Source organism: Lissotriton vulgaris, chromosome 7 (assembly GCF_964263255.1).
Source record: "Lissotriton vulgaris chromosome 7, aLisVul1.2, whole genome shotgun sequence".
Classification (NCBI taxonomy): domain Eukaryota; kingdom Metazoa; phylum Chordata; class Amphibia; order Caudata; family Salamandridae; genus Lissotriton; species Lissotriton vulgaris.
Window position 1 is genome coordinate 1,545,847,306 of NC_141695.1, and position 25,526 is coordinate 1,545,872,831.

At 41.3% G+C, this 25,526-nt stretch overlaps 1 protein-coding gene across 2 annotated transcripts in view; it reads right to left on the bottom strand.

Moving 5' to 3' along the window:
- Positions 1–24,509, bottom strand: part of LOC147705976 (protein-glutamine gamma-glutamyltransferase 6-like) — a 362,985-nt gene extending 338,476 nt beyond the window's left edge. The window contains exon 1 of one of the 2 annotated variants that reach the window (XM_086932433.1): positions 24,350–24,509. In XM_086932433.1, the coding sequence (XP_086788559.1) occupies positions 24,350–24,356 (7 nt within the window). In that variant the 5' untranslated portion in view covers positions 24,357–24,509. Of the gene's footprint in view, positions 1–22,041; positions 22,241–24,349 lie in introns of those variants that run through there. The other variant, XM_086932432.1, reaches the window with a different exon arrangement.
- Positions 24,510–25,526: the final 1,017 nt, after the last annotated feature.

Here is a 25,526-nt window from a genome sequence, read left to right on the forward strand (position 1 = left end):
ATTTTTTCGACCCTGTCCCTGCTCGCTACTTCCGAGAGGTTGAGAGTTTACAGCGACAACTGATTTGGGATGGTCGTGCCCGTATCGCCTTGTCCAAGCTCACCCTCTCATGGTATGATGGTGGTATTGCGTTGCCGGATATTAGACGCTATTACTGGGCCTCACACCTGAGCGCTATCAACCATGCGACGGACGCTTCGGAACCCGCTCCCGCCTTTGCTTTGGATAAACTATTGTTGCCTGGTGGCAACTTCAATAGGGCCCTGTACTCAAAGTCACCCTTTCGACTCCTTACAGGGCCGACGAAATGTGCTGTGCGGGCATGGAGAGATGCTACTGTGGCCACGGGCTGGGGTGGTAAGCTGACACGTATGACGCCCTTGTACGACTCGAATCGGCTGGGTAATCTGTGGAAGACGAAGGGATTCGAGAAGTGGGACATGATTGGGATCAGTAAGGTGGAGGATCTATGGGCTCGAGGCGCTGTTAAATCCTTCGAGGTATTGAAATTGGAATATCGGCTCGACGATAGGGAGCACTTCCGGTATATGCAGGTTCGACATGCCTTGTCCTCCGTCTTTCCATCTGGTACCGATATCCCGCAGTCTTCCCCCTTGGAGGATCGTGTTTTAGATGGCCATGTCCCCGATAGCACGATTTCCTTAATATATAAGAAGCTTGTCAACAACAGGGCTGGCCAACTTGAGAAACTTCGTGCTACCTGGACGGCTGACGGGCTCGAGCTCGACGACGAGGACTGGCAGTCAGCTGTATCCTCCCCTAAGGAGGTGGCTATCCCGGCTCGGCTTCTCTTTGTCCAGTTGAAGATCCTCCACCGAGTATATCTGACTGGTATGCGTCTGGTGCGGATGGGTTTGGTTTCGGATGGACAGTGCAGGCGTGGGTGTGGTATGGATGGTACTTTCCTTCATGTTCTATGGGAATGCCCGATGATTGCAGCCTTTTGGTCTAGAGTGCATGATGTTATGGGTCGTGTCACCGGGATCCCTCTCCTTCCCGAAGCACGACGTTGCTTGCTGAATGTGTGGGAACCGTCGGATTGTAATGCTGCCCAGACACTATGGGTCACTCTGGGCAACATGGTTGCAAAGAGAGATATAGCGCAGCTCTGGGGCTCTCCTAGACTACCATTGCTCAGTGCCTGGAAAGAGAACATGGACTGGTGCATGTTCCGAGAAAAAACTGTTTATGAGGCGCGGGGGCGTCCCAAAAAATGGTCCAGGGTCTGGGCGCAGTGGAATTCGTACCGAGGAGACATTTGCTCCCCTCCACTTGACTATGAGGTTCCTCTCCCCTCCTCCCCATGATTGACGTTCCGTTCCCAATTCCCAGTATAGTCTCTGCTTTCTCCCCCGTGCTCGCCCCCCCTCGCCATATAGGTTCCCTTATTTATTAGCGCTCTCCCCCCCCTCTAGCGACCCTTGCCATTATGATACCATGTGTTTGTGTGTTGTTGTTCTTTTCGACAAAATCATAAAATTAAACCTTTCTTATCCTGTTTGATATGGTGCTATGTTCCGTCCGACAATGTAGTCTCGAGAGATTGCTTTAACAACCTACTGTCTTCAAACTTACCTTTTAACCATCCGTATATGTCATAGCGGCCGGCCCTGCGGGGTTGTAGGCAGACGCTGTGTATTGTGCATTCATAAATAAAGGTTTAAAAAAAAAAAAAAACAAGAAGCTGCTACCCACGGGGAAAAGAAACATTAGAACCAGTAGGGAGACCATTCAAAAAACATTTCTACTGGGGGAAACTTAATTGAATGCGAAAGTCCCCGTGTTGTGTAATGCTGACGCGTTTGGATTGGTTTATTTGTTGCCTTAATATGTATAATTTGTTCTTGACTAATACGTATCCGCACTTACCTGACCTATGATTATATGTGGAGTAAAGTGCATAGAATGAAGTAGCAAATAAGTGCTTCAAGCCTATTTCAATTGAATTTGATGGCCTTAAGTCTGTTAAATTGGTTTAGCAGCACTTGAATATGGCGGCTAGGACACCTTTTCTCTTAGTTTTTTACGGCCCCGTCCAGCCACCTAGGGCCACCCCCTTGTTCCTTTTACATTGACACATTGCACTTACAGTCAATTTGACCAACTGTTATTGGCGGGAATAAATTGAGAGATGATTCATACAGTGGAACACCTGTGGAGATTTCGGTCAGATCATGCACCAGTACTGTTGCGCCACCCATTGGGGCAGCGGTGCCGAGTTGGCGCATGCCCTCTGATCTACTGACTGATTCTGCCAGTTGGGCGACTTTGGCAACCATCATACATGAATATTTGGAGGGGAAATCGGGCACCTCAGCGTCCCGCGCCACGGAATGGGATACACTCAAAGTGGTAGTGTGAGGTACTTGCATAGGTGTCACATGTGCTGTACATTGGCAGTTGCTGGTGGACATTGCTACTGGCAAAACTAGATCGGTCGAGCACTAGGTGGAGGAAGCATTATCAGAGGAGGCACGGACAATCATAATAGCCATCCAGCGCACCTTAGGTGAAATCCCTCGATGGTCACACACTAACTGACTATCATAGGCATTTGCATAGGGAGGGAGACAAGGATAGGTGGCTTCTAGTCTGGATATTAAAACATGAATGTGAGATCCCGCCTCTAATTTGTTTGCAGGCACCAGGTGGCCGATATGTGACAAGGCATCAGGAGGTTCTTGGGGTCCTGGTAGACCACTTCAAGTAGGTATACCAGACTGGGGGGAATGGTCATCTGGAATTGATAGAAAGGTTCCTTTCTGGACTGGCTCTTCTCATATATGTGGAAAGGATACAGCTGTTACTCTGGAGGAACTAAGGCTCACACTCAAGTTCCTATAAAGTTTTTCTGTGATGTTTACGGAGAAATTGTTGAAGGTGTTCTTGGAGGCTAGGGCCATTGGGACCCTGCCTCCTACCACGGTCAAAGGTGTGTAGCAGGGGGGGGGGGGTGCCCAAGAAAATCTGTCCTCCTATTGTCCCATGACTATGATCAACTCTGATGTTAAAGTACTCGGTAAAATACTTGCAAATCGATTGCATGAGGTGGTGACTAGCTTGGTTCAAGTAGTATGACCCATAATCTCCAGAGACTGACACATGTCTTGCATGAAACCAATGGTAGTGATCAGGAGATGGTCTTAGTGTTGATATACCTAGAGAAGGCTTTTGATACTATTAGCTGCCCTTATCTTATGGCAGAGCTCGGGCGATGAGGTTTGGTCTAATGATCCTGGAGTGGAAACAACTGTTTTAGAAGGACCCCGAAGGGTGGGCAGTGAACTTTCCGATGCCTGGTTGTTTGGCAGGGGCACCAGGCAGGGCTTGCCTCTCTTGCCACTCTTTTGTCTTGGACGTGGAGCCCATGGTGATATTATTGCGCAGAGAACTAGAGCCTTGGGGTATACAGGTGGGTGAACGTAAACACATTATTTCTTTATATGCAGATGATGCACTGATTTATCTACACATGCCTGTGGAAATGGTCCCCTGCCTGCTTGAACTTATGAGGTCTTTTGGTTGCATCTCTGTGAGTCAATATTGATAAGACCCTATTATTCCCATTGGGGAGATTGGTTGCAGTGCTGCCCGAGCAGTTGCCTGACCTCAGGATCTGTTGGCAGAGAACAGGCTTTCCCTGTTTGGGGCTGTTGGTGGCACACACGGGGAACACATACAGATACCTTAATGTGGACAGGGTGCTGAGGGGTTTAGCTGCATCAATTGCCTTCTGGAACACACCGCCTTTGTCGGTGATTGGGTGGGTGGTCATTGCAAAGATGGTGTTTTCCACGTGTTGTTTGTATCTTATCCAGAATTCATTTTTCCCCTTAGGAGGGACTTCTTTCAGCACCTTGATAGTTTACTCGTTTACTGATTGCATCAGTATGGACTGGCAGGCGCTATTGCATTGCCTTAGCGGTCCTGAAATAGACCTGGAGGAGGGGGGGTCTGGTGCTGCTGGATATGCAGCTTTCTTATTATGCATGCTTCTTCTGCATGCAGCTCAATGGTTGACCGAGGTTGACAACTGGGAGAAGTGATTATTGGGGTTATGTATGGTGAGAGCACCTTAACCCATTGCTTATGAGGGGTGGTCGCACGGATGAATCAGCGCCTTATTTGGTGAAGCATACAGCTAGGTTCTGGGAACAGACGGTCAAAAAACTATTACTCAGAACCCCCTTCAGCAGAGAACTGTGTATCTGGGACCATAAACCCTTCCGGGACATAAAACGGAACATGTCTCTGGTGAGGTGGAAAGAAGGGGGATGCCACCTAGCGGACGATCTTTTCTCAGGGGAACTTTCCTTACAGTTCAAGATGCACAGGACACTTTACAGGTGGGGTACGGGCAGTTTCTGGACTATGCCACGTTGGAGCACATGGTAGGGGAAAATTGGAATACATATCTGGCTGGACCACCTGCCTCTCACACGCTGAGAGGCCTGATTAGATCAAGGGAGAGTAGACATCTTGTCACACATTTTTATAGGGCACTTAGCGACGATGCCACTAAGCCTCCCTACCGTAGCAGTGCAGCATGGGAGGGGCTGCATAGGATAGATCCTACTAAGAGGCGTACGTTGTGGAGAGGATGGCACAGGTTTCCTCCATCTGGCCTGGTACTGTGCTGAAGTTCAGAATTTCTGGAGGCAGGTGATTTCCAGCGTAGGGGAGGTCACAGGCACTGAAATTCCCTGGACGGCTGCGGCATGCTTGCTGGGAATAATAAAGAAACTTAGAGGATGTAAGATGTCTTACACATTTCTACAATTAACGTTGCTTCTAGCAAAGTGGAGAGTTGCTGTGGGTTTGATGGGGAGCAGGGTACCGAGTGTAGATCTATGGGTATGTGATATTTTGGATTGAGGAACTACAGAGGAGCATCATATATGCATTGTCCACACTGATGAGAAGGCCCCTAAGGATGGCGATCTAGAGACAACTAAAAGATAACTATAATCCAATGGATCTCTGGATTTTGACTCTGGTTAGGAATGGATTTTGAGCTCATCAAGACAGTAATACTGAAGCTATTAACGACATCTGCACCTTCCTCGTCTGAGGCGAAACTGCAGCCCTCATCCTCCTGAACCTCTCGGCCACCTTCGATACCGTCTCCTACCGCATCCTATGCACAAGACTCTGGTGCAAGCATCTGCGACAAAGCCCTGGAATGGATCTGCTCCTTCCTCACCAGCCGAACACAGAGTCAGACTACCACAGTTCCACTCTGAACTCACAGAGACCAGCTGTGGAGTGCCTCATGGATTCTCCCTGATCACCACTCTCTTCAATCTACTTGGCCCTGCTCGCAGCCATCGTCAGGAACCACGGGCTCAACAATGTCTCCTACGCCCACAACACCCAGCTGATTCTCTTCCTCACCAATGAACCCACAGTAGCCAAGAACAACTTCCACGACTTGATGAAGGCTGTCGCCACCTGGATGAAAAGCAGTTTCCTCAGGATCGACTCAGAGAAGACCAAAGTTTTCTGGGACAATCCTGGTCGCCTGCAGCACTTTGAACAGACCACGCACCAAACCTAAGCATCATGCTGGACTCCTCGCTCACCATGAACCACCAGATCAACACCATCTTATCAGTCAGCCTTCACACCTGCTCGGTAAGATCTTCAAGTGGATCCCCACCGAGTCCAGAAAGATGGTCACCCACGCACTCATCAGCAGCACAATCGACTATGGCAAAGCACTGCACACCAGTATCACCCAGAAACTCCGCATGAAACTGCACAACATTCAGAATTCCTCCACCAGACTCATCCTCAATATCCCCCACCACATCCACATCACTGGCCACCTGAGAGACCTCCACTGGCTCCTAATCCAACAAAACAAACACCTTCAAGCTCCTCACACAAGCCTACAAAGCCCTCCATGACAAGGGACCTGCGTATCTTAACCACAGCCTCGCATTCCACGCACCCACCAGAGACCTCCACTCCGTCCAACTGGCCCCGGCCACAGTCCCACAGATCCACAAGAACACGGCCGGAGGAAGATCCTTCTCCAGCCTCAAAGCAAAGACCTGCAGCACCCTGCCTCTCCACCTCAGGCAATCACTATCACTGCCTCAAACATGGCTTCTTCGAATGAACCACGGCGCCTTGGATGGATCAGCATCCCCCCCCCCCCCCCCCCACCCCCCAGAGCCTTGAGACCCTTAAGGGTGAGTAGACGCGCTCTACAAAACACTTGAATGATTGATTGCAAGACCGAAAGGTAAACCATGTCTCTATAAGCACCTGCCTATTTTCTGGAGCTTCCACAGAGATATTACACTTTAGGTCTTATAAAATAAATACATTCAGCATTGAAAAACTAAGTCTACAGATTAAAAAAACAAATGATCTAGAATAAGTTTTAAATATGTTCTTGCCATGTTTCTTTATTGTGTGTACATAAAAAAAATGATTTGTTAAAAAAAAAGTCATCTCTAGTTCATATTGAAAATAAATTATCGATATCAATTAATACACATGGATGTGGCTGCTATGCTTTTTAAATTATTGTTCTTTCCCAATTATTTATCAATCCATTTCTCATTTTAGTATTCACTAAAAAAAGCTAATAAATCATGACAGTTTGTGGTATAGATAGTTAATATTCCCAGTATTTCTTTTAGACAAACACATAATTGTTCATGTAATCCAAAGAGAAACGAGTAAAGTTCCTTTGTCTGTCATAGCAACACCCTAAAATAGGTGTTGTCTACAACAGTCTTTGTTATGTTTTGTTAATCATGCAGATATTTCGAAGCATCAGCAATTTCAATTATTATTGTGGTGTCATCAGGGTTGCTTTCATATGGCATGATTTCCTGGGAAAAGTGATTGTCAAAGGTCATATGATGTCACTTCTTGCAATGTTATTCAGGTCAAAGGGTGTGTGATGTCACTTCCGCTACCCTTGGCATTGTGGTGAATCGACGTACATGGTAATGCTGATTTGCTTAAATCCTGCAGCACTGGCATTTAGGTAACATGTTTTGAAGGAACCTAAAAACACGTAAGGAGATGTTTGGGCATCCTGCGAGAACACTTAACGGGTCTTCTCAAGACAAGTGATCTGATAAAACAAGTATTCAACGCCTCGTCGGGGGTAGTAACCGCTATTGATGACTTGGTAATAGGAATGCAAAGAAACAAGAAGCTACTTGTTGTGTAGCTTACCCATTCTGTGTTCTACAGCACGGGGCATGCTAGGTCATCCCTGACACAGTAATGCTCTATGGGCCATGATCCTGCAAAGGGCAGCTGGCAGAGACAGTAATACGGTGCAGACCTGTCCCATGAATGTTATGCTTAAACAAAGCATTGCTTGTAACATGCTACCTGCCTGTTCGTGTCTTACTGGAAAGGAACACACACACTACAAATTGGCGATGAGTGGACCTGCGTGGAAACGTTCATCATTTTGTGAATGTATTGGTTTATGGGAGTGACAGCGGTTCAGGATTGGATATTCTCTGCCGTGTCGGAGGAGTTCGGCAGCCAAGCTACAGTAAAGTATTTACCTATCAGCATGTTTTTACTGATGGAGTTGGTCAGTCAGTCAGACAAAACACTTTATTCGATTAGTTAAAATCATAAAAGACAATATAAAAACATTCATGTTAATATATAAAATCCTTCAATCAATGATAACGAAAACATTACACAATAGGAAATTTAAAATCAATTAAAAAGCCCAAGTAAAATATCAAATTAAAATCAGCCAGGGAACATTTATACAGTTAATTTTTTGCTATTGATTTGTACAGCAGCCACCAGAAAAGCTAGCAACAGAGAATATAACACGCGTATTGCTTGGCATCTGGAGAAATATGAGAGCAGGCCTGACTTGAGTAAAGCCAGCCTCTCTAAGAATTGGCAATAAATACTTTTTACGAATCCCCGCATAGAAATCACAGAACATAATAAAATGCATTATATCAGGTGTAGAAAAGTTGTCACAGCGACAGGGGTCGCTATTTTCAGGTTTGTACCATATAGGTAAAACGCCAAGGGAGAAATGGATAATGTTGAACTGAAATCTAATTAAAAGCTGGCGATGGAAAGGTCTGGTGACAATTATTAAATATGGTTCGAGGGAAGGTGAGGTTTGCAAAACATAGTTAGCCTTAACAGATGGTTTCAATAAAACTCCTCCCTCTCCATTGTCGACATAAGAAGAACATTTTTCTTAGTCCAGCATATGTCTTACCTGGTAATAGAGTCCGGTGAGGTATAGAGCTCAGGGCGCCCAAGTTTAGTAAACATGGCTTTAATATACATTAACAACGGGACCCTACTTTCCCTATCCAGGGAAAGACAATCAAGTAGAATTTGATGGTTCAAGGAGATTTCTTGATTCAGCCAAGTCTTTAACCAGCATATCAGCAGGGCAACTTTCATCTGGTCAATGGCATAGCCCAAACCCAATTCCGTGTGCAGAGAATAAGTAGGGGTCGATTGGGGTACAGCCAGAAGCGATCTCAAGAATTTGTTTTCAGCCACTTGGATCTTTACATGTGATGTGTAACCTAAAACCGAGGCACCATAAGTGGCTATGGCGAGGCACTTAGTTTTTTAAACATTCGGTGTTTGTAAAAGTTACAGTACTTTGAGGAGGCAACTGGCCTGGTCTTTTATCCGTTGCTCGGCCGCATTTTTCGAGTGGCGGTGGGTGGAATCCTGTTGGAACGCTTCCATGGCATTGTGTTATCTTTATGCCTGTGTTCCTGCCTCTTTCCGGCGTGCCTGACTTGCTCTACGTGTCTCAGGGTCACATTACGTAATCTACGTGACCCGGATGGCGTCACCACTTGCTTATGGATCATTTGCGGGCTGGCAGTCAGAGCTGCATACGCTTGTGGCCTATTACACGTCGCGCTGATAGGCACAGCTGAAGTTAATTTACAACTCACAGACGGAGCTACATACACCCCAACGGGTGCTTATTATCATTGGGCACTGTTTTAGGTACGGATTAGTTAGGTTACACACTGACAGGCACAGCTGTTTTTATTTGCCTGTCGCATTTGCATAGTCTCATTCAGGAAACCGGTGAAGGTATTTATCCGTATAATTGTATTTTGGCTACACGTTCTTCTGTTGTGTAGACATACATATACATACTTACGATGGCTCAGCAAAACTTTACAGTTAGTCCTCCACATGGTTTTTGGGTGTCGGGAACACAGTCATCAATAAAGTGGGTGGAATGGAAAGATTATTTTGTAAATTATGTATGTGCAATGGATGAAAAAGATAAAATGTCAGCTGAACAAAAGAAATGAATACTTTGACACTCTTTAAGCCCTGTAGGGATGGAGACTTACAGTTTTATGCCTAAAGCTGGAGATGGCAACGTGTTTGTGGTGGCCCTGAAGGACTTGGATAAATATTTTGCAACCAAAGTGTGTATTGGGATTACAAAATATTTGCTTTTTCAATGTAAAGTAGAATGGAATCTGCTGATGCATTTGTTGCAAATAAGAGGAAATTGTGAATTGATTGTAAATTTTGTGCGTTACGTGACAATCTAACTAGAGACCAACTTGTCATACATGCCAATAATTCTGCTATCCATGAGCGTGTTTGGATTAATGGTGATTCACCATTAGAGGAAGTTTTAGCTATAGTGTGTAAAGCTGACATTTTAAGTAGATGTGCCAGTGAATTAAAACAGTCAGAGAAAATTACAGAGTGTGTATGGAAGGTGACAACTCGTAAGGTGAAAAGACCTCAGAAAAGTAGCTATAGAAACGTACCGGAAAATAACGTAGGTGTAACCAATGTGACAGTAAGCAGAATCTAACGCATTACAAAACATTTCCTGCTCTTAAAAAAAAGTATAGTAAGTGTGGCATTAAGTGACATTACACCAAGGTGTGTAGAAATAAAACAAATAGTGTAAAATGCATATGTGAGAACTGAACACCTGGGGCAAGTGATGCCGAGGAGAAGACGGAAGAAAAAAACAGTGAAATGAGTTTAAGAGACAAGTTTGTTTTGATTATTAATGAGAAAAGCACCAATGGGAAACTAGAATGTGACATGTAAAATGGTGGGGTTTTTATCAGAAATGTGCTGATTTAGGGTCTCAGTTTCCATTCAATGAGGAGGTGTGGAAGAGCAAATTTGTGGGGGAAATTGTTTCACACTTAGAATTGACAGACATCAATCTGGAAACTACACTGGTGAGAGGATTGATATGTTGGGTTGTAGGTGGTTGTCCTTTTTGTTTTGTTTAAGGCAGGCATGGGCTAAACTGTATACAAACAGAAAAGCTTCTTCTGTACAGGGCTAAAGAGATCAACGGAATTTGCACATTTTCCTGAAACCTAACAGTACTGAGAAAGTGTTGGTGCTTGAGGTTGGGAAGTCTTTGACTAAAGAGGAGACTGATAGATTTCCAAAGGTTTTCAGCAGCCATCTGGGTATGCTGAATGGCTTTGAGCACATAATTGTGTCAAGGACAATGCTGTTCCCAAGGTGCATAAACTGAGGATGGTACCTTTAATGATACGTGAGGAGTTATCTAAGAAATTGGATAGAGTGGTAGAGGTCGGCGTGATTGAACCAATTGAGAGTTCAGGGTGGATTTCACCAGTGGTGGAGGCACGCCACAGCAATGGTAAAATCCGTCTGTGCATTGATTTTGCCATCTTAACAATAACATTGCTATTGATCTGTTTCCCCTTCCTAAAATTACAGAAAAGGTCTCATATTTAAAGGTGACAAATTGGTTCTCTACCATTGATCTTTCAACTCCTTATCATCAGATTCCCCTCACATCGACATCCAGGAGTCTAAAACCATCCATCACGTCGTTTGGGTGTTATCAATTTAAATGGATGCTGTTTGGACTAGCATCGGTGGCAGCTGTTTTTCAGCGGTTAATGCATAAACTGTTGAGGAAGAGGTGGGAGTGATGTTCTTTCAAGACGAAATCTTAACATTTGGAAAGAATAGAGAGATACATTATGAAAGATTGAGGAAAGTTTTACAGATATTGGAGATGGTGAACAGTCACAATATCAAATTTTTAATATTGAATTGGCAAAAGATCGAGTTTTAAATATCGAGTGGATATAATATCGAGTCACAAAAATATAGTGGTGCAGAATATCGAAATTCAGGTAAGAAACATCGATTGTCATAATATCAAAGTTAGTAATATCAACAGACATAATATATTTGTTAGAAATATCAATTTTATTTAGTGTTTTAAGCGTTGGTAAATGTGTGTAAAAATATATATCATTTTTGTAATGTATGTTTGGATTTTTGTTAAAGTAATGAATGTTATGTTAGTTATGTTTTGCGTAATTTAATTCCTGTAGCGGGTTGTGGGTTTATAGGGGAATAGGGTGGGAAGTAATTTAATTATAGTATAATAAATATGACATTTTAGGAATTATTAATTATTTTTTATTTAATTTTGCATTTTAGTTCTGTAGCAGGTAGTGGGTTTATAGGGGAATAGGGTGGGAAGTAATTTAATAGTGAATAAGTAATTATTTATTTATTTATTGGTATTGATATATATTATATTGTTAATTAATTATTAATTGGTAATTACTTTTTAATAATTGGTAATTCATTTTTATTAATTGATTAATTGGTAATTTTATTAGTTGAATTAATGTATTATTTGGAGTGGTTTGTGGGCTTCTAGGGGAATAGAGTGGGAAGTAATTTTATTGTAATTAAGAATTTTTTATTGGTATTGATAATTTATTGTTAATTAATTATGAATTGGTAATTAATATTTATTAATTGATTCTTTGATATTATATTAATTGTATACATTTATTATTTGGAGCGGGTTGTGGGTTTATAGGGGAATGGGGTGGGAAGTAATTTAATTGTAATTAAGTATTTTTTTATTGGTATTGATAATTCATTTATTGTTAATTAATTATTAATTGGTAATATTATTTATAAATTGATTAATTGATAATTATATTAATTGTATACATTTATTATTTGGAGCGGGTTGTGGGTTTATAGGGGAATGGGGTGGGAAGTAATGTAATTGTAATTAATTAATTATTGAAATTAAGTTGTGTATTGATAATTAATTTACTGGTAATTAATTATTAATTGGTTAAAAATGTATTACTTTTTGTTGGCATAGAAAATTAATGTGTTGCTAATTAATTAATAGGCAATTAATTTGTAATAACTAATATTTATTGGCATTTATAAATAATTAATTAATAGATGATTTGTAATTGGTAATTAATTTTTAATACATTTGTATTGGTATTGATAATTAATTTATATATATTTTTTAATAAATCATTACTTTCCCTACTTAGTGGGAATAGTAATTTCTACCCTCCCGCTATCCAACATTTTCACTACTGTTGCACTCTCTGGAGTGGGAATAGTAATTTTTACTCGTACGCTATCCAACACTTTCCCTACTGTTGCACTCACTGGAGTGGGAAAAGAAATGTTTACCCCTACGCTATCCAACAATTTCCCTACTGTTGCACTCAATGAAGTGGGCATAGTAATTTTCACATACCTGCTATGCAACGTTTTCCCTCTTACACTCACTGGAGTGGGAATAGTATTTTGTACCCTCCCCCTATCCAACACTTTCTCTACTGTTACATTAGATGGAGTGGGAATAGTACATTATTTCTACCCGCTATCCAACACTTTCCCTACAGTTGCACTCTCTGGAGTGGGAATAGTAATTTTTACCCCTACGCTATCCAACACTTTCCCTACTGTTGCACTCACTTCAGTGGGAATAGTAATTTTTACCTACCGGCTTCCCTGTTTTACTCACTAGAGTGGGAATAGTCATTTTTACACTCCTGCTATCCAACGCTTTCTTTACTGTTGCCCTCACTGGAGTGGGAAAAGCAATTTTTACCCTCCCACTATCCAACACTAAAAATATTGAATTTCTTTTATAATTTTAAGTTAACATATATATGTATTAAAAAATTTAAATTGCATGTTCATTTATTTATTTATTTACATTATTTTGTGTGTTGATAATTAATTTACTATTAATTAATTATTAATTGGTTAATAAATGTATTACTTATTGTTAGTATAGAAAATTAATGTGTAGCTAATTAAATAATAGGTAATTAATTTTTAATAACTAATATTTATTGGCATTTATAATTAATTAATAGATGATTTGTAATTGGTAATGAATTTTTAATAAATTTCTATTGGTATTGATAGTTAATTTATATATATTTAATTAATAAATCATTACTTTCCCTATGGTTTTTACCCCTACTTTATCCAACACTTTCCCTACTGTTGCACTCTCTGGAGTGGGAATAGAAATGTTTACCCCTACGCTATTCAACAATTTCCCTACAGTTGCATTCACTGAAGTGGGAATAGTAATTTTCACCTACCTGCTATGCAACGCTTTCCCTGTTACACTTACTGGAATGGGAATAGTATTTTGTACCCTCCCCCTATCCAACACTTTCTCTATAGTTACATTTGGTGGAGTGGGAATAGTAAATTATTCCTACCCGCTATCCAACACTTTCCCTACTGTTGCAGTCACTTCAGTGGGAATAGTAATTTTTACCTACCTGCTTTCCAACGCCTTCCCTGTTGCACTCACTGGAGTGGGAATAGTAATTTTTAAACTCCTGCTATCCAACGCTTTCCTTACTGTTGCCCTCACTGGAGTGGGAATAGTAATTTTTACCCTCCCACTATGAAAATACTAAAAATATTGAATATTTTTTTTAATAATATTACGTTAACATATATATGTATTAAAAAATAAAATTGCATGTTCATTTTTTTATTTACATTAATTATTTATAAATTGTAAGGTTATTTAAGTATGTTTGAGTATGTTTTACTTAATTATATTCATTATTTCATGATTTTACAGTACTTTTAGGACATTTTAAAAATGTTCTATTTTAACAAACTATGGGGCATATTATCAAGGACCGGAGTTAAAATTATCGCTGTTTTATCGGCAGGAAATTGCAGATAAAACGGTGATAATTGGCTTGATAATACGCCCTTGTTAATTCCCATAGAAGCCCATGTTTTTGTGTTAACATGGGCTTCTATGAGAATTAACAAGGGCGTATTATCAAGCCCATTATAGCTGTTTTATCGGCAATTTCCTGCCGATAAAACGGCGTTAATTTTAACACCGGTCCTTGATAATATGCCCCTTTATTATTTGTAGTTAGGAAGTCGATATTCTGTCATTCTATATTTTTTCATCGATATTTTGGCAGGTTGATATTTTGCTCCTCGATATTCTGCCAGTGATCCATTGGAGAATAAGGAGCTGACTGTGGAACTAAACAAAAGTAAGTTTGCTGAAAGGAGTATAACCTATTTGGGGCATGTGATTACTGGAAAGAGTCAAATCTAAACCATCATTAATCCGTGCAATAACAGGTGAACCAGTCACGTGCAACAAGGATGAGGTACGACCTTTATTTGGAATTGCTGAGTATTGTGCAAAATTCATTGCACATTTTGCAGACAATTAGTGAAAAAACATGTATAGTTTGTGTGCGACTCAAAGTGTGAAGCAGAATTTAAGTGCATTAACCAGGATTTGGAAAAAGTTTTTACTTTAGGTATTTTCGACCCAACTTTGGACTGGTTTGTAACAATGGATGCCAGCAACATTGGGTTGGGGGAATCCTTGTCGCAGAGGGATGTTAAGGGTGGGGAGCAGATCATTTTGTTTGCAACCAGATCTCTGTCCCCTGCTGAAGATATGTGCCTCATCATTGAAAAGGAAGCATTTTGGCATGCTCGTAGGCCTTGGAACATTTTAGTGCCTTTGTGTGGGGTAAACAAGTTACGATTAGATGTGACAACAAAACTTTTGTGAAGCTTTTGACTGCGGAAGGTAGTGTCACAGGGGTGAGCAGTCAAAATATCGAATTATTAATATCAAACTACAATTATATAGAGTTTACAATATCGTAGAGAGAGAGTATTGATGTCAAGAATATCGTTGACCAGAATATCGACCTTAAGGTTAGTAATATCGTAAGCAAAAATAATGCTGTTAATAATATCGATATTTATAATAGTATTATGTATTTTAGTATGTATGTTATATGTATGTTTAAAAAATGCTGTAGTGTTTTTTAATTAGTTCTAAATATATGTATTAAATGTTTAGAAATTAGTAATTTCTTTAAACAAAATTCAGCGTTTTAGTATCACAGCCGGTTGTGGGTTTATAGAGGAATAGGGTGGGAAGTAATTTAATTATAATTATTATTTTTTGTATTCATTGTTCATTAATTTTACAATTGATCAATATTTTTTATTAATTGATTACTAGATAATTTAACTAATTATATTAATTTGAATATGTAGCGGGTTGTCGGTTTATAGGAGAATATGATGGGGAGTAATTTAATATTTAAACATGAATTCATATTTTTTTATTCATTGTTATTGATAAATAATGTTTTGTTAATTAATTATTAATTGGTAGTTAATATTTATTAATTGAATAATTTATAATTATATTAATAATAATGTATTTCTTATTACTTTTTTATTTGTTAATTAATTCATCATTAATTGGTAGTTCATTTATATTAATAGATTAAAGGCAAAATCAATTAATTATATTATTTTTCATGTGCAGCGGGTTGCATGTTTAAGGGGGAATAGGGTGTGAAGTAATTTAATTTTATTTAAGTAATTATTAATTTAATTTTATTGGTATTTACTATCACATTCTTAGTTAACTAATTTTAATATGTTATTTATTTTACAAAAAGTATTTAATTAATAAGTATGTTAATATAACCCTACCCTATCCAACACTTTCCCTACTGTTGCACTCCCTGGAGTGGGAATAGTAATTTTTTACCCCTTCACTATCCAACACTTTCCCTACTGTTGCACTCACTGGAGTGGGAATAGTAATTTGTACCCTTCCGCTATCCAACACTTTCCCCTCTGTTGCACTCTTTGGAGTGGGAATAGTAATTTCAACCCCTACGCTATCCAACACTTTCCCTACTGTTGCACTCCCTGGAGTTGGAATAGTAATTTTTACCCCTACTCTATCCAACACTTTACCAACTGTTGCACTCACTAGGGTGGGGATAGTAATTTTTTTCCCCTATGCTATCCAACACTTTCCCTACTGTTGCACTCACTGGGGTGGGAATAGTAATTTTAACCCCTACGCTAACCAACACTTTTCCTTCTGTTGCACTCCCTGGAGTGGTAATACAAATTTTTATGGTATCAAAGAGAGGAGTAAAGGGCTATTACTACTTAGTCATAAGTAGAAGGTCCAGCTACAGCGTGCCCTTAAAGGATACGTAGATGCAAAAATTGCCGTGCTGTTCCTGGAGGGAGAGGAGGGGAGAGGAAGACCAATACAGTGTATGATGTGAGTGGTATTGTTGGGGTAACAGGAAGTTAACCCCGGGGATCCATTTTGTTGGATTTAATGCCCTCACACACCCTTTCAGGTGTCATGCTTCATCATTTGGGCCTGCTCCTCGTTGGGTCGGCGGTGCAATACCCAACGGGCAATACCTCAAAGAGGGGCTCTTTGGCGGAGATCTTTGTCCAACAGCCGTATGGATGAAGTGCGGGTATGGGGCCAGAATGGATTAGTAGGCGTTGAAGAGTGAATTAAAATAAAGCTAGGGGTACCGCAAATGATTTATTCGGGTGGTCCGCTGCTTTAATTAAAAACGGATTTCTAGAGGAGAGAGTTGGGATATTATGCTTCCAGAGATCCTCCAGATTGTGTTATTGTCCGGTCAACATGTTTCTCGCTGGCGTTAATTAAACAAGTGATTCTTCAGGACCTATGGGACTACTTCGCTAGTATCTAAAAGAGTGGAAACTGTCTACTCTGATTCCCTAATGTATTGTGTGTGTACAATAGTGTGGGTACAAAACACCAATAGCTAGGGATGAAGGGGATTGGGAGGGGAATTATCCCTATATTACCCTTCTTCTATTGAAACCTGTGTTAAGCTGTCATTACCTAAAAAATGTAATGGTCAGATAACAACAGTATCCAGCGGGTAAAGCTTCACGTTAGATCTTCCACCGCAGGGTTGGGAGTGCCTGAGCTGCGTTGCTAGCGCCTACCCCTCGCCGCTGGATCCGGGTTACAGCTCCCGTTGGGTATTGCACCGCCGACCCAACGTGGAGCAGGCCCAAATGATGAAGCATGACACCTGAAAGGGTGTGTGAGGGCATTAAATCCAACAAAATGGATCCCCAGGGTTAACTTCCCGTTACCCCAACAATACCACTCGCATCATACACTGTATTGGTCTTCTCTCTCCCCTCCTCTCCCTCCAGGAACAGCAATACAAATTTTTACCCACCCGCTATCCTACACTTTCCCTACTGTTGCACTCTTTGGAGTGGAAATAATAATGTTAATGCCTACGCTATCCAACACTTTCCCTACTGTTGCACTGACTAGGGTGGGAATAGTAATGTTTACCCCTACGCTATCCAACACTTTCCCTACTGTTGCACTCTCTGGAGTGGGAATAGTAAATGTTACCCTCACGCTATCCAACACTTTCCCTACTGTTGCACTCACTGGAGTGAGAATAGTAATTTTTACCCCTACGCTATCCAACACTTTCCAATATGTTACACTCACTCGGGTGGGAATTGTAATCTTTAGCCCTACGCTAACCAACATTTTCCTTAGTGTTGCACTGTTTTGAATTGGAATAATAATTTTATTACCTCTTCTTGTTAATGTAGTATAGAATTAATATTAAAAAGAGTACATTCTTTTTTAATGTTTTATTTATATTATTGTTAAATGGGTATAGATGTATTTATAATGTATATGATATTTAAAAAATGTGTATAAGTTATTACAATAAGGGGCCGATTAAGATTCGGGAATCGAATCCGTACGACGAATAGTATTCGTAGCCGTTTCCGTACGAATCGTACAAATCCGTCCGAATCGCGTAGTACGATCCTTTGTTTAAAAATTCGTCAGAATAATTGCGAACCATACGAAAAACGAGGTTAAATCCGTTTGACATAGAGCCGCACAGTGAACCGTATGATTCGTAAACATGCCATACGACCCGCCAAGTACAATTCGGACCAGGGACCGAGAACGCGATTCGAACGGAAAGCGGCGAATGAGCAATTCGTACTGAGAACCACACATTCACATACGCACCGTACCCCTATGTTTCGCAACCCTACGCACTGTACCCCTACGCACTGTACACCTACACACCGTACACCTACGCTCTGTACACCCATGCACCATACCACGATGTACCGTACCCCTGCGCTCCGTACTCCGACGCACCGTACCAGTTCGCACTGTACCCTGCGATCATGGGGTGCACTCGCGTACCCAGGGGGGTCCGTTTCACACGCGTTTCGAGTCAAAATCTGCTTTTACGTACGTTATAAAGTCCCATAGAAAAAGAATAGTACGGTGTGTCGTCCTAACGAATCGTACTTGCTGGTTCGTAAAAAGCTGCTTCGATCCGTACGGACGTCGCATACTGCATGTTTCGAATGCAATTCGTACGGATTCTTAAGTCGTATGGTCTTTCGGACGATTCGTACGGAGATCTGCGTTGGGTTTGGATCGTACTTGTTCGTACGTACGGGGACGTTGAAGGTGTACGATTCGTACAGGAAAAACGCTCCGTACGGCGATTCGTAGGGGATTTTACCGAATCGGAATCGGCTCCTAAGTATTAAAAATTATTAGTGAGTATATGTATTATATATTATATGTATATGTTTAAATTAGTTTTTTACTTTATATGTACATATATTATTTATAATTTTTAAACATTTAAAAACATTTTTTACTGTTTATTTTAAACTATATGTATTCTTTACTTTATTTTACATTATTTTTTAAACTTAAATAACAAACGATATTTTGAACAATATTTTTGACATCAATATTTTTTTCGATATTTTTGTACTTACCATAATGTAGATAGGATGTCGATATTCTTGATCTCGATATTTCGCCACCAATATTTTTAACGTTGATATTCTTGTACTCGATATTCTGTCCGTGATTCGTCACAGGTTCTGCGAGAATGTTTATGTTTAGGGAATTTGTTGAGTGCACGTTCACTGCAAGGTCTCTTGGCGCTAGAATTGCATGTTTGTCTATGAGGATAAAACGTTATGTATACCACATTGTGTATGTTCAGGGTAAAATTTGGGGCGTATTGTTATCTAGAATGCCTTGTCTGTTAGAAAAATGTGAGGCCAATCTATGGAATGACTTTAAAATTGCATTATTATATGACTCAGGTACTCCTGCTATTAAGAGACAAGAGTGGGCGAAGGAACTCAAGGATGATGTGGTTTTATAAAACGTTTTTGAATACTTGTGTTGGTTGGCCAAGGAAGGAGCATTTAACTGATACATGTAGACCTACTTAGGAAGTCAGGTCAGAATTATCTGTGGCTACGTAAGTGATTCTTTGGGGGGTAGGATTATTTCTCTGTGGAGTTTACTTCAGAAATGTTAAGCCAATGTCTTGAAGGACATTTTGGAGTGGTGAGGATGTAAACAGTAGTCAAAGAGATGTTTTGTTGGCCCGGCGTTGACAAGGTGGTGAAGAGACTTGTCAGATCCTGTGGGGTATGCTCATCTGCATTTAAGTCTCTTAAGACATTGAGGCCGCCAATGAGTGAATGTTTTGTTTGCAAACAACCTTGGTAGAGTGTTGTGTTGCATTTATTCAACCCGCAAGGGACTTGCAGGAGCATGTGAAAGTGCTTATGGTTCTTTTTTTCTGAATGGCCTGTAGTAGATATTATTACTAAAGCTGATAATGCACGGTGTTAGAGTTCTTAGACAGGGTATTTGGGCCTGAAAGGATTTCTGCTACTATGTTAAGTGGCAATGGAGTGCAATTTGTGGCTAATGCTGCTAGACCATATTTTGAAAGAGTAGGGTTGAAACACAAAAGAATGTCTCTTTATAATCCCAGCGGGAATGGCACTGTGGAGAGATTCAATAGGGTAATTAAGAGAGTTAATAAATGTGCTGTGGGTAAACAATTTGACTGGCATAACACTGTAAGGAAGGCTGTGTGGGAATATAGAATTACTGCCAATGACACTACAGGGTTATCTTATCTCCTTTTATAATAATGAGAGGAAGAAGTCCCAGATGCAAACGTACTCCTGTGTGGTTCAGTGATAGTGCTGTTGAGCAGTGGTCACTGGATTTTGTGAGAGAAAGATTGGAAGAAACACATAAGAAAAATAAGTCTCATTATGACTGTATTATTGGTGTTAAACCTGTATGTGTTAATGTGAGAGATTGGGTGCATGTACAGAAACCCATTAGAGTTCCCAAGGGTGGGAGTCAATTCTTTGAACCGGAGGAAGTTGTCGAAATTTTGCAGAATGCGGTGAGGCTTAGAAGTGGCAAACTGTGGGATCTCAAGCGTGTTAGTTTGGGTTCAAAGGATCAGTGGAATAAGGGCAAAAAAGATGTGAATGAAGAGGTATACTCATCTTTGTTGGATGATGCTGTGGAGTTGAATAGTGTACAGTTGAATGGGACAATGGAGATTAACCCTGATACGTCTTGTGACTCTGGAACGTCTGGGGTTACTCTGGAGAATGCTACTGGTGTGGACGGTAGAAGAAGGGCGAGTGGATGATTTAGCTAACTTGAAAAGGGAATATCCAGGCTTGTAATTATCTATTGTAATGTGTTCTTTGTAGTTAAAGAGGATGTGTTGTGTTGCTTATTCCGTTCTGTGTTCCACTGCACGGGGCATGTTAGGTCACTCCTGACATAGTAGTGCTCTATGGGCAATTATTCTGTTTGGAGCAGTTGGCAGAGGCAGCGTTATGGTGCAGACCTGTTTCCTGAATGTTATGCTTAAATAATGCATTACTTGCAACACGCTACCTGCCTGTTCGTGTATTACTGGAGAGGAAAACACACTACACTACTATACCAACTGACTACAATGCAAAGGACACAAAATAGCAGATCGATCACCTAACGGTTATGAACACTGGAACAAACAACAGCACTGAAAACGGCTTACCTACACTACAGGGTTATCTTATCTCCTTTTATAATAATGAGAGGAAGAAGTCCCGGATGCAAATGTACTCCTGTGTGGTTCAGTGATAGTGCTGTTGAGCAGTGGTCACTGGATTTTGTGAGAGAAAGATTGGAAGAAACACATAAGAAAAATAAGTCTCATTATGATGGAGTTAAACCTGTATGTGTTAATGTGAGAGATTGGGTACATGTGCAGAAACCCATTAGAGTTCCCAAGGGTGGGAGTCAATTCTTTGAACCGGAGGAAGTTGTCGAAATTTTGCAGAATGCGGTAAGGCTTAAAAGTGGCAAACTGTGGGATCTCAAGCGTGTTAGTTTGGGTTCAAAGGATCAGTGGAATGAGGGCAAAAAAGATGTGAATGAAGAGGTATACTCATCTTTGTTGGATGATGCTGTGGAGTTGAATAGTGTACAGTTGAATGGCACAATGGAGATTAACCCTGATACGTCTTGTGACTCTGGTACGTCTGGGGTTACTCTGGAGAATGCTACTGGTGTGGACGGTAGAAGAAGGGCGAGTGGATGATTTAGCTAACTTGAAAAGTGAATATACAGGCTTGTACTTATCTATTGTAATGTGTTCTTTGTAGTTAAAGGGGATGTGTTGTGTTGCCTATTCCGTTCTGTGTTCCACTGCACGGGGCATCTTAGGTCACTCCTGACATAGTAGTGCTCTATGGGCAATTATTTTGTTTGGAGCAGTTGGCAGAGGCAGCGTTATGGTGCAGACCTGTTTCCTGAATGTTATGCTTAAATAAAGCATTACTTGCAGGTGCAACACGCTACCTGCCTGTTCGTGTATTACTGGAAAACACACTACACTACTATACCAACTGACTGCAATGCAAAGGACACAAAATAGCAGATCGATCACCTAACGGTTATGAACACTGGAAAAAACAACAGCACTGAAAACGGCTTACCTATTTCAACTTCGCCCATCCTCCCAGCTCTGACTGTCCCGTCTGCCAAGCGCCTCAGACTCTGTCTCAAGTAACTAGACTGTGTTTCCCCATTTCACTTCCAACCATAAAGTCTGTTTCATTTATTGCATAAGTGCATTTAGTAATCTGCAGACTTCCCCCAAAAACATTTCAAATCCGCGTGATACTTGTAAAGTCTGTTTACACTATGTATGCAGCGACAAATCAACCGAAACCGGCCGTACCATTATATTCAGTACAAGAGGGAGAGGCTGGAACATACCAAATATTTGACCTATTTGCTTTTTATATTATAAAAGAAATATGTGTGGTGTTTCATAACTCCGTTTTAAGGACTGGTCGTATAATTGTTCGGTGAAAAATATTTTGAGATATTTGTAATAACTTACATTTTTGAAGACTCTACGATGTTTCTATTCTAGCTTCGTTTTTTTAATTACTATTATTCCTGATACGTCATCCCTAAATTGTCAAGACTATTTCTCACTTCTTCCTTATGTCTCAGTAAGGCGCACTCCAAAACTAAACAGAAGGATCAATATTAACCATGTAAATGCCATACAGTGCGCGCCTCGTGTGCCAGGGCATTTTGTGGCACTTTGCCAATGCTCGGTTGTTGACATGCAAACCTGGTCCTAGGAAGCAGCTGAGTGCTTCACGGCGAAGAGAGCAGTTTTGTAACAGTCTAAGTTGGCAGGAGAAAACATGGCTGAGGTGCTGCATGGAACAATCTGTTGCAAGGACAGATCGGATTTAATAAGCATGGACCTTATGTACAAGCCTCTTGCGCCACCGGTAGTCATATTTCCCCATATTAAAAGTGATGAACCAGCGGTGCAAGGGGGTTGTAAATAACCCCCAAGGTGTTTTAGGAGTGACTCATACATGACTGAACAGTTACAGTATGGTCTGTGTAATATGAATTTCTGTAGTCACTCAACATGTTTTGCAAGAATGATCCAACATTTTATGTTACCCCCTCTACTTGCAGCATATGCACACCACCTCATCAGTAGTAGATTTGAACTAAAGCCTCTTGTACCACCTAAACCACCAAACTTCACGGTCATCAAGTAACAGGAAGTTGCTTTTCCAACTTAGTTTAAAAAGTGTGAAGTAACAGCAAGCCCTGCAACATCAGCTATATCCCTACTACGCATCTGTACATGGCCTTCATGCACTGAGCATTCATCCAACCACCATTGTATCCAAGTAAGAATTCATGGTATTAGAAGACCTTGGGTCTCATTTATGAGCCCTTGCGTCACTTTTACGCCGCCGGTGCGTCACTTTTTGTGATGCACCAGTGGCGTAAAAAATGCGCCTTGTTGCGCCATATTTACAAAGTGACGCATCTAGGTAGATGCGTCACTTTGTAAACCCCTGCGCCACATTATACCTGCGCCAGGTATAATGTATGCAAGGGGGGCGTATTGACGCAAGAAAGGGTCGTAGAAGTGACGCAGTGAAATCTATGAGATTTCACTGCGTCACTTCTAGGACGCCGTTGCTTCAAAATCTTGCGCCTGCCTCACAGCTGGTGTAAGACTGCCGCAGGCCCTTTCACATGGGGCTTGCCCCATGTGAAAGGATGCATTGCTGGAGTTGCGTCACTTTTGTGACACACTCCAGCAATGCGTCACTTTTGCGCTTACAGATACGTCAGAAATACTGACGTACCTGTAACACCTTGCACAATGATGCGTCATAATGTAAATATGACGCATCATTGGTGTCGCAAGGAGGGCGCAATGAAAAGTTACGCATCGCTGTTTTCACGCAGCGATGCGTCACGTTTCATAAATGAGGCCCCTTGTGTTTTTTTTTAAACAAAATGGCCGACAATCAATCAATCAATCAATCAATCAGGGACTTGTGAAGCGCACTACTTTCCCACGAGGGTCACAAGGCGCTGCATGATTGAAAGTTTCAGTGATTTCATAATATACGTTATAACGTTTAACAAGGTCATACGACAAACTTAGTTAACTTAATAATATTGTCAGTGGTTGATGTCCACTTGTTGTCAAGACGTCATGGGAATTGATTGGAGGGAGAAAAGAATGTGAGGCTTTAACCCCTTCCCTGCTGGCCTGTTTCCGCCGCTGTGCGGTAAACAAAAGAACAGGGGCGGGCCATGACGAACCCCAGCCGTCATCAGCACACGAGCACCGTAGTGTATGACGGCTGGGGTTCGTCATCAGCATGGAAGGGGTTAAAGAGGCAAACTCGAGAAATATAGAGCTGCAGTCAAGGAAACTGTGAACTTGTACCCCATCGAACTCACCTTCCATGCTGTCTTCCGTGCTCTCTTCACCACTACCTGCAAGTGGATCTTCTGCTTTGGAGCTCAGCAAAAGGTTGATGAGCGTGCCACCGGCAAGGAACAGTGTCTGTATTTATAACCGACCTGTGATGCTATCTGCCAGGCTAGCCGTGTGGAATGCAGTGGGTGAGGCAATGGGCTTTGTTCCTGATCATCTTTATAAATTTAGTCATCCTTTGCAAAACAAAACCTTGCACAACAGCAGTTGGTTAATCTTCTCCAGACCACAGAGGGCAGGGATGGAGCAGTGCCAAGAGGTACAGTCTGCTGCTTGCTGCCTCAAGGCATCTTTTAAAGCATTATCTTTGGTTATAACCTGCCGTCAAACCAGTTTCCTTTGAAACTAAGCAGCAACTGGACATCCCTTTGGTCAGTAAATTGGTTGACCCTTGAAACACTGTAATCGGGTGCAAATGCAAGTTCATTCAGTTGCCAAGAACTTGCTTTTTAGCCTTTGACTTTCAGTGGGTCCTAAGGGTGAACAGTCAATTCTAACCCTTGTAGGGCTGCATGGAGTAAGAAGTGACATAAATGCAACTTACTGGCTTTGAGCAATAGTTATATGGTCCAGTCAATGGTACATCCCTTTCAAAGAAGTTGTTACCTTCACATTTTCTGTTCAATTACTTAGTGTTAATGTTCAAGACCGGTTTGTAGGACACCGAGGGGCATATGTACGGGGACTTAACCCCGCCTTAGAGGCACTTTTCAGACGGTTTTGCAGCGATATTTGCATCGCCATATGTACAAGCTGTCGCTAACCTCTGTTAACAGCAGTTTTCCGGCGAAAACGTTCATAAAAAAGATCGCCACTTCTGTTAGCCATACTGACATGGAAGGGAGGCATTCCCGTGCAACAACGGCCGCTAACCCCACTTCACGTTATGTACAAGGGAATCCTTGAAGGTAGGAGGACCCAAATAACTGCCTCTTACTGTAGTTAGAGGCAGTTTTTTAAGACTAGAAAATAGCTGGTCTTAAAAATGGAGCAAACACTTGGGACCTCATTTCATCAGGTTTGGGTGCTGGACAGCGCTGCAAGGAATGTTGCTGTGCTGCCCTCCAACAAAACTACAGGGCAGGAAGTCGCACCATCAATAAGATAGTGCGCATTCCTGGGCCTCAGTCATGAAAAGTG